Source organism: Heloderma suspectum, chromosome 4, assembly GCF_057233095.1.
Source record: "Heloderma suspectum isolate Gila_16-S chromosome 4, 16-S_ref, whole genome shotgun sequence".
NCBI classification, from domain to species: domain Eukaryota; kingdom Metazoa; phylum Chordata; class Lepidosauria; order Squamata; family Helodermatidae; genus Heloderma; species Heloderma suspectum.
In genome coordinates, this window is record NC_139461.1 from 235,080,712 (window position 1) to 235,089,795 (window position 9,084).

The 9,084-nt window shown below is 43.4% G+C and overlaps 1 protein-coding gene across 4 annotated transcripts; it reads right to left on the reverse strand.

Moving 5' to 3' along the window:
* Positions 1-211: 211 nt before the first annotated feature.
* On the reverse strand, positions 212-8,776 carry TOE1 (target of EGR1, exonuclease). Of its 4 annotated transcripts, none has more exons than XM_084852688.1 (8): positions 8,691-8,776; positions 8,187-8,305; positions 7,598-7,638; positions 7,074-7,170; positions 6,715-6,873; positions 5,925-6,184; positions 4,272-4,446; positions 212-3,704 (listed from the first exon to the last, which is right to left on the reverse strand). In XM_084852688.1, exons 2-8 carry the CDS (start codon positions 8,295-8,297, stop codon positions 2,934-2,936), a joined length of 1,614 nt encoding a protein of 537 aa, XP_084708814.1. In that variant the 5' UTR covers positions 8,298-8,305; positions 8,691-8,776; the 3' UTR covers positions 212-2,933. The 4 variants fall into 4 exon arrangements, with proteins under 4 accessions (XP_084708814.1, XP_084708817.1, XP_084708815.1 ...); XM_084852691.1 differs by having other exon boundaries at positions 1,037-3,704; positions 8,706-8,776; XM_084852689.1 differs by having other exon boundaries at positions 1,037-3,704; positions 8,394-8,776.
* Positions 8,777-9,084: the final 308 nt, after the last annotated feature.

The following is a 9,084-nucleotide window of genomic DNA, read 5'->3' on the forward strand; positions in this document are numbered from 1 at the left end:
TTGTGCCATTCCCCTCCCCGCTTCTAAATGGTTTAAATGCCTCTAAGTATTAGTTACTGGTAGTACGAGCTTTGGAGCTAAAATATGCTGTTATTTTTTTTCCTCACCCCTGTTGCATTTAGCTGCCGCCAACCATTGGAATGTAGCCTCCAAGAACTTCTCCAAAATGGAATTCAGCCTTTGGACTGAAAGAGGCTCAACACCCCTGACTGACCCCACGATTGTTACATTTTATTCAGAAGCCTTAGCTGACTGTCAAATGCTTTGTGGAAATCTTACGTCTACAATCCCAGCTCATAAATATACTTGCTAGCACACTCTGAAGAACACAGGGCAGGACTTCCTTTTGCAGAAGCTATGCTGTTTTTCCTCTTTAACATTTGTTCCCGTGTGATTAATTCGATCCTTAATCATGCTTTCCATCAATTTATCTAGAACAGACATTAGACCAACAGGCCTATCATTTCCTGGTTTCCAGGACGAAGTCCTGCACTACTACTTTCTAATGTGTGGGACCGAGATACACTACTAAGTCTGCATGGATAGAACAGTAAAGGTATGTTAACATCTGGAAAGGCCCTAAGTTGTCAAATGATAGCTTGCATGTAAACCTGAGGTTTCTCTATTTGATCTGTGAAATTCACGTGCTTTATTTCAATAGAAATGGGTGTTGGCTATGGGCAACATTGACATTTAGACGTCTTAGAATACTAGCACTAGCGCAGGGGGCAAGCAACCTGTAGCCTTCCAGATGTTGTTGGGACTCCCAACTCCCACCCTTGCACTAAAGATTGTCTTCCATTACTAAAAAGCTTGTCTAGTAAAGCTATTAGTAAAAAGCTGTGCACTTGAATAAGACACAATAGTGGAGGGGCAAGGTGGGATTTAACCAATTTGCCTTGAATTCCTTGTCTCCTCAATTGGTTACCCTTCCCTTATGGCTGATTTTACATGTACGTTTTTCATAAATCAAGATTTTCTTTGTAAAGAGAACTGCCAGGGGAAAAGCTGCCTTCAGTAGTGACTGAGCCATAAGACAAATGGGAAAGTTGCTTTTATTCCATTGTATTTACTCCAGTGCCACAGTCCTCTTAACAAATCCTTTGGGTGGCTAATCCTCCTAAGAATCTAGTTATGTATCTCCTGTCAAATGCCGCTTAGTAGATTACTTTGATTCAAGTGAGGTAGGGACTTGGTTCCTGTGCATCTTGTGCTACTTACATGAACAGGATTTCAGAGATCAATAGCAGTAGAACAGCCGCCTCTAGTATGGTATGCAGAGCCAGCACAAAAGGGTACAGTACAACACTGCTGGCAGTAGGCCTTATGGCACCAGTTCAGGCAAAAATGGTGCATCAAGTAGCATGTTTGATCGTTTTCCCTTAGCAGTCTTTCATAGCTGAAACCCACAAATCTAACTAGGAAAGAGTGAATATTAAGAAAAGTAGCAGGAACCAGATTAAAGTGCACGGAAATAAATATTAGAAGCAGAAAACAAAAACTAGGGAATGAAACAAGATAGAAGAAATACAAGAGAAGTGAAGAGACAGGAAAACAATTTACCAATACAATCTCTGGAGAGAGGAAAAAAACACCTAAATGGTATCATAGATCTAGAACCTGTGACTGACCTGTTGTATCAGCTTACTTCTATACAAAGAGTCATTTTACCTTTACTCAGTGTCAGGACTTAGCCTGAAAACATGTAAAGTAGAGGCTGGCAACTAGACTGGCCAGAGGGCCAAGCTAATAGTGGAGCCCAGGAACAAACCACTGTGTCTGGCTACTGAAAAAAGGTTAATTTGATCTGAGAAGGAGAGGGACACAAGCTGTTTTCTTTCTGTCCTAAAACTAGCAGTGATGAAGCCGACTAAGATTTTATACATAAAGGCGATCAGGGAGAGAAATAGAGTCTGAGCTCTAACTTCATTAGGGCTAGGGGAATGTGCTTCATGCCTTGATTCCCAGATGGCTGAGGTAAAACCTGATTTTTAAAAGCATTTGTGGATTGCTTTTTGAGCCTAATAAATATTGCAATAGATTTTATCTAAAATACACTTGAAAGCTTGAGCGCTCGTTTATTTTGAGAAGGCATTTCCTATATAAAGTATCTAGGTTTTGAAAGTTAGGTTCTGCCATATAACAAGCTTACTGTTAACGAGCAACTGCTTAGGACAGAAGCGAAGTCTTCAGACTATTGGGACGTGCTCTGTATCTCACTCATAAATGCACTTTTTCTACCTTGTGGCACAACATTTCACCCTTACTGTTAAAAAGACATGGGGAGGGAGGATTGAACATGTCCAGCCCTGAATGAAAGGGCTGCATTGGACTGCATCCACCAGCATTGGCTGTAATCCCAGTGCTGCTTGTCCTTTCCCCCACACCTGTTATTTACATGTGAACTTGTGCACATTAACTGCATTCTCACAGTTAACATGTCTAGTTGAGCCCAATTTACTATTAGTGCATGTTCACACATACAATCCTGAAGGATGAAAGTATGCAATGAAACTGGGTAGAAGTACTATAGCATTTCCTATAACTTCCAGGTGTTTTGTCTCCCTATGGTAGTAACAAGAAAAGTGGTCCCCATGATTCATATAGAAATAAGCTGCTGGTTCTCATGCTGTTTGTATGGGTGAGTGAACTGAATGAGGCTCCTCTAAATTAGGGCTTCTCCTAGTTCTCTGTAAGTTCTTATTGACGACGGCTGCCTGGCCCTACAAGAAGAGGAAATCTAGTATAGAGTAATTTAATTGTGCAAATGTTTAAAAACAAATCCACATACAGGCTGCTGTTCTTATGCCACTTATTCCAAGTAGCCCTCCTGAATCCTCTAGAACTACTCTGGTTTGAGGATTGTGGCTAGAAGATGTTGCTCTGTTTCCAACAGTTCTGATCTAAAGTCTTATATAGTAGTGCTCCTGGCTCTAACTACTAGCCCAGGCCAATTTCATCTTCTGGCTATGAGCTTTGGAGGATTTAGAGAACAAACTTTTCACAATCTGAAGGGGCACAGACTTCCCACTGAGGTACAGTTTGTTGTGACAGTCCGGCAACCAAGGCCCTTCATTTGAGTCTTCATGTTCATCAATCTTGAGCATATGGACATATGCCATGATGTAACCTGTCATGAAGGCATCAAAGCCAGCCCGGTGAATACCCCCCTCTGAACAGCTAGGCATAGGTGCCACTAGATTCTCTGTGGCAGACAAGATCACTGCAGCAGCACACTCTAGCTGGACCTTTGCCCTTGATCCTTCAGTCCCTGCTGCCTTTTCTTGTTGGCCATCTTTGGATGGTGAAGAAGTGATGCCCTCATTGTCTGTGGCATTGGTTTGTTCCTCATCCATCTTGGCATCAGCTGCACTGTCAGAGCCTAGTTCTCGTTCCACATCCATAGAACACTCCTCATTACTAGACACAGTCTCTGTGCCTGCAGAGTCTACAGTAGGAGCAATTACATTGCTAGGACAGGACTGCTTGGAGGGGGGCCCCTCTTCCATATTCCAAGCCACCTCTCCATCCTTCTCAGGGCTTCCTAACTCAGCTTCTTTTAAGGGCTCTACAAAATTCTTCCGCCGCTTCCACTTCTGCTTCCTTTTCTTCCGCTTCTCTTTGTGATTCTCATCCTCATTAATTATCAGATCAATGTTGTGAGACTGTGAACACTTCAGCCCATCTGGGCACCAGCCATAAGCCTGCAGGGTAGGGTGAGAATTAGCCTTGATGAAAAACTCTTAGTTTTCCTAGAGCAGCTTCCAATTCCTCAGTATTTCTCAATGACTGCAATCAGACAACCCTGATTGTCTGAGAAACAGTAGTGCTAAAATAATAATCTGGACCGTCTATGATCTAAGCCTTACTAATAGCTTCCAGATATCCCTGATTATTTGTTGTTTGTTATTTATTTATACTTGTATGCTGCTCCACATTTTGACAGATTCCAGAGCGGTGAACAATAAATTAAGATGGCAGCATCTCTCCTCATTAACTGGAATTCCCAGAAAAATTCCATCCTTTTAAAGATTCACCTTACAATCAGGATAAACATCTATCATCCACTATAGCACAACCCACCAGTCAGGGCAGGTATCTGGCCCAAGAACTGCTAGAAGGAATCAAGCAAGAAAGGTCTCTTTCATTCTGGATAGCCTGTCGTCTCTTATCTCAGAACATCTGAGGAACTGAAGCAACTATTACCAATTCAGTCTTTTGGAAGCTTTTAAGATCCTAAACTGTAGAAGGCAGAGAGAAGTGATACTTACAGAAAATGTCTGACAGATGGCTACTTTGTTAGCAGTATCAATCCCGGCTTGGCTGGCATCAGACAGAGAGCAGAAGCGGTAATCAATGTAGGAAGCTATGCTGGCAGGATAGCTGCAGAACTCTATGCTGAGGTGCTGCTTTTTGGATTCCTTCAACCTGCAGTTCTCACGCTTGCTGAAATGCAAAAGTCGCATTAGAATCTGCGGAAGGGAGGCAAAACAAGGAAATCAGCTGCCTACCAACAGAACAGACCAAGGAAATGTATGTAGAAAAAAAGCTGTGCTGGAAAAAGGAATCGGACTATAGAGCAAACCTAGTATTGCTATTGATAAGAGAAAGTAATATACAAGAGTACCATCATTGTAATTGCGTATTCCCTCTACTGTTAGATTAGCTGGCACAGTTACAGAGCGTTAGCATCTCCCCAAAATTGCTACGTCTCTCTCAAATGGGCAAACAGTTCCTTTAATGATTATTTGGAAGAGGAGGGGTGGGGAGAATGGAGGGAAAATTGCAGTCATTCCTAGAAAACCTAAGGAACAGTTTAGCCAGAGTTTGACAAATGCGGTTGCTAGTAGTAGCCAAACATTTCTTCCTGGTCAGCACCTCTTTTCTCCCTCCCTGCTGTTACCCAACACAAGTGAAAGACCTTCCCCTCCATTCTCCTGACAGACAACTGAAGAAGGAAGAATCTGCCACCATGCTGGGCAGGAGAAATAATGGCTAGCTACCAAGACCAACCTGGCTCCTTCCCAGGTTTCCTGACATATGCTGAGAACTTGGGGGAAGGGATGATAAAAAAATTTGCTTTGGAGTCACTCAGAGTCAGTGAGAATCTCTTGCTGTTTGGGGGTGTCTTCAAGACACAGTGTGAACTGAGACACTGACATCCGCCCCCCAATTCTCAGCATGTGCCAGAGGAGTACAGTCAGCGGCAACCATAAATAATGGCTAGCTACCAAGACCAACCAAAATCTTGTGGACTTTAGATTTAGCAAAAGCTTTACCCAGAATCCAGTACCAAATACCAAACAGGAAATCTGGCTTCTGGGAATACATCTCCCATTATTGTTTGAAAGGCCAACTGAGGTTGCAGCCGAGGGAGGAATACTGCTAGTAAAACTCACCAAGAATTTCAGATGAAGATTGTAGCAAGAGAACAACTTGAGACAAATTGCAGGTATGTAAAGCGCATGCAGTTGAAGTTATTTCTCACTTTATCCCTCCCGGCTAATTCCCATGAGCACAAGTGAAAGAAAGAATACCGAAAGGAGGATTTTTTTTCCTTGGGGAAAAGGAGACGTTATCCCTTTGCTAAAGCTTCACAGGGAAAGCACAGAAAAAAATTATCTGTTTCTAACCATGAGATCCAGCATTAATACTCAATTTAATTACAATATTTGCCCAAGAATATACATAGATGAAATAATCTATAGGCAAGTGGAAAAGTCCTCTTCACCAGTCACTAAAGAGACAGACAGCTTATTACTTGTCCTTCACCCTAACCGTTCATATAGAAATCAGACTTTTTTCTTGCATTAATATCAAGAAGCAGAAGAGCGGCCTTGAACTCGGCAGTTAACCTCTCCCTACCTAAAGTACAGGAATCCCTGCGAGGAGATTTAAAGCTTTACCTAGGAAGGGATACCTACCACTTCTTGTAGGCATACTCCAGGTAAGAGGCGACAAAGCGTGCCTCAAACTCAGAGGCATACTTGGTGTCATAGATGCCAGCTGGGAACATTTCTGAAAGATCAGCAGTGAAGGTGCCCAAGTTGTCAGGTAGGTGAGCATAGAAGCACTGGTACAGGAAGACGAGATCAATTAGGCCATTGTGCAGGATGAGGGGCTTCCTGGCTCGGATCAGTTCCAGGAAAAATGTACGGACAGTCTGGCTCTGGTTTTCATTTCCCTGTGAGAGAGCGCAGGGGAGGGGGGAGTTAGCTAGCCTCATTTCCAAGGCCTGCACAAACCTCTCTATCATGGGAATACCTCCTCTGACTGAGGGCCCATTCCACAGCTTCAGATGCTAAAAGGATGCAACAGTCTGACATACTATTCAAAGCAAATATCCAGCTTGGATATGATAACAGGAATAAAGTCTTCCCTGGTCCTTTTTAGATACCAACTAAAGCACTGACTAGAACACTGAGGAATCCTATATTTTACACTCACCATTGTCAATAAGATCACCAACCCCTCAGAAAGCTACTAACACCGCTAAGGTCTCTAGTCCCAACATGATCCTCATTGCCCTCAACCAACCTGGAATCTTGGATCACAATACTGACGCCCAGCTGGAAGATCCCTTTCAGCTACCATGTTATGGAGGAACATTTTCTGCTGGGATGCCTACTGGGTAGGAAGCCCATTCACACTCCACAGTTATTTTCTTCTTGTACTCCCACTATCATTAGTCCTTAGGGTAAGGAGTCCCCATACCTTGTCATTGCCCCTATGATAGGGAATACCCTGAGAATACTGCTTGTTGAAGTCAAAGCCATGTTGCACCAGGAACTGAACTGACTGTGGTTCAATGATATAATCCTCCATACAGAGCAGGGTCAGGTTGTAGATCTGGGAGAGGTATGTGTGTTCTGTCTGTAAACACAAGCCAGCCCAATGAAATTGAAAACAGTACAATAGAAAAAGTGAACAGTAATATCCTAGAAATCTTCTACATTCAGTTCTAAGGCTTAGCGTTAAAGTATCATTCCCCTTATCTCCCATAACTAATGTGCTCTTTAACTCACCAACAGAATTACCATAGTAGGGTGAAAGCTACAAGATGAGCACCATACCTTATCAGGGAGCTGTTTGAAACAAGCAATTCCTAGGGACAAAATGGAGCGTGTTCTGGCAGCACTGCAAACAGCTTTGTATCGTTCTTCAATACATCTGCAAGGCAAGCCATCAGGTAACTTAGTAGGAAACAAACACAGGCAATTTGGACCATTCAACCCAAGTATCTATAGGATTTCTCCTCCCAATTCAATTGGAAACACTCTTCATTACACAGAAGACAGAGACCCTCCCACTTTCCTAAGGAGTATTAGATGCATATGGGGCTGATCTCCACGGCTGTCATAGTCTCTGCCTTAAAAGAACTGATTGCTTACTCTGAGCAATCACATCTTAAGCAATGCCTCCTCCACCTAGGAATCTGACAGAAGTATGTTCAATCAGTACTGGGGAGGAGGGAGAAAGACTTCAAAGAAGTATGGCCAAACACTGTCTACTATCACTGTCCATAAGGAAGTGATAGTAACAAGAATTTGAAAACATGCTTCAAAAGGGTAGCAGTGAGTTGTAGTATGTTACTTACTGGTTCAACAAACTCTTTCTTGTTCCAAGCCCACTAAGTTCCTATGGACAAAGATAAGAGTTAGACTTCCTAGTGGGATGAGTTATGTAATATGTAGAATGAGCTAGGGACAGGGCACAGCTCAGTCATAGAGCACATGGTTTACGTGCAAAAGGTTCCAGGTTCAATCTCTAATATCTCCAGGCAAGGCTAGGAAAAACTCCTACCTAAAACACTGGAAAGACGCTGCCAGTTAGTGTAGACAATACTGGGCTAGATGGACCAATGGTCTGATTTAGGAATAAAGCAGCTTCCTATGTTCTAACTGTAGGTTATCATATCATTTAAGCCCTGAGCTTAAACTTTGCACTTTCCAAACACTACTCTGCCAGCTAGAAATGGATTAGGAGAAATAAAAGATCTCTTGTTTTGTCTCTTAAGAATTAGCTGAAGAAAATCATGTCTGCTCTCCCAAGGAAAACTAGCTGCCCAGTCACCATCCAAGAGACAATCACATCTGCAGCATAAACCTCAATGTTCTTATTGCACACAGTCTCCCCCTAAATTTTTAGGGGGAGATAAAAGCACCCAGAAGAGCAACCCTACCCACCGTGTCAATAGCAATAAAGCTAGAAGTTTTGATGGCCAAGAGCATGGATGGCCAGAGCTCTTTGAAATTATCATTCTGGACATCGATGACTGGTACCTTCAAGGAAGTCATCCTCACAGCTGTGGGGTAAAAAAACATGCATTATTTTAAAAATCGAGAGGTTAACTTTGCTCTTGGGAAACCAGTGACGTAAGCGGACACACTAACCCACAGGTTGCCAACTGGGAATCTCAAAGAAGTAACACTACAGGAACAAGAGAGAAAAGAAACTGCAGTTTCATATGACACAAATCCCGGGAGTCTACTGAACAGGAACTGCATCCAGACATTTCCTCCCGCCGAAGTTCGCAATAGGACTAGAAAGGGAACGGAAAGAAGGCGAGACCGTAGTCTCCTCCGCCACAGTCCCCTTGTCCCTGGCTATTAGCTCGTTTCGGGAAATGCACTTTAAAAAAATCGAAATAAATAGCCCGCAGAAGCCCCACGTCCGGCTACAGTGTTTACCGGAAGTTTTCAAACCTTCGCTTGCGCCCGGAAAGTGGGCACTGCCGATCCGTCAAAACGCCGCCTTCTGCCCCGCCGTTAAACTCGGCAACTTCCGGCGCGCCGTGCTCTCGGGGGCCCTTCTTCTGGGGGCGGCGCACAGGCCTAGCTGTCTTTGCAAGTGCCTTTCCTTGGCTTCAAATGCGTTCAATTGCTCCGTCTATGGACGCTTGAATTCGGTGTGTGTAGGCTTACAGCGATACATTACAGGCGTGTTTAATCGCAAGTAAGCCCCACTGAGTTCAACGGGACACATTCCTAAGTGTTTCCAGAGGCGTAGCTGTTTTAGCCTGTTGCAGCAAAAACAACGAAGGGTCTTGTGGCACCTTAAAGGCTAACCCATTTATTCTGGCAA

Excerpts from the sequence above, each read along its gene's own strand:
- TOE1 (XM_084852687.1), bottom strand. The coding sequence starts at position 8,324 with ATGTTTTTTTACCCCACAGCTGTGAGGATGACTTCCTTGAAGGTACCA. Across the intron at positions 7,171-7,597 it reads AGAAAGAGTTTGTTGAACCA|ATGTATTGAAGAACGATACA; the intron begins GTAAGTAACATA and ends CTTGCCTTGCAG. Across the intron at positions 6,874-7,073 it reads TCAAACAGCTCCCTGATAAG|ACAGAACACACATACCTCTC; the intron begins GTATGGTGCTCA and ends TTGTGTTTACAG.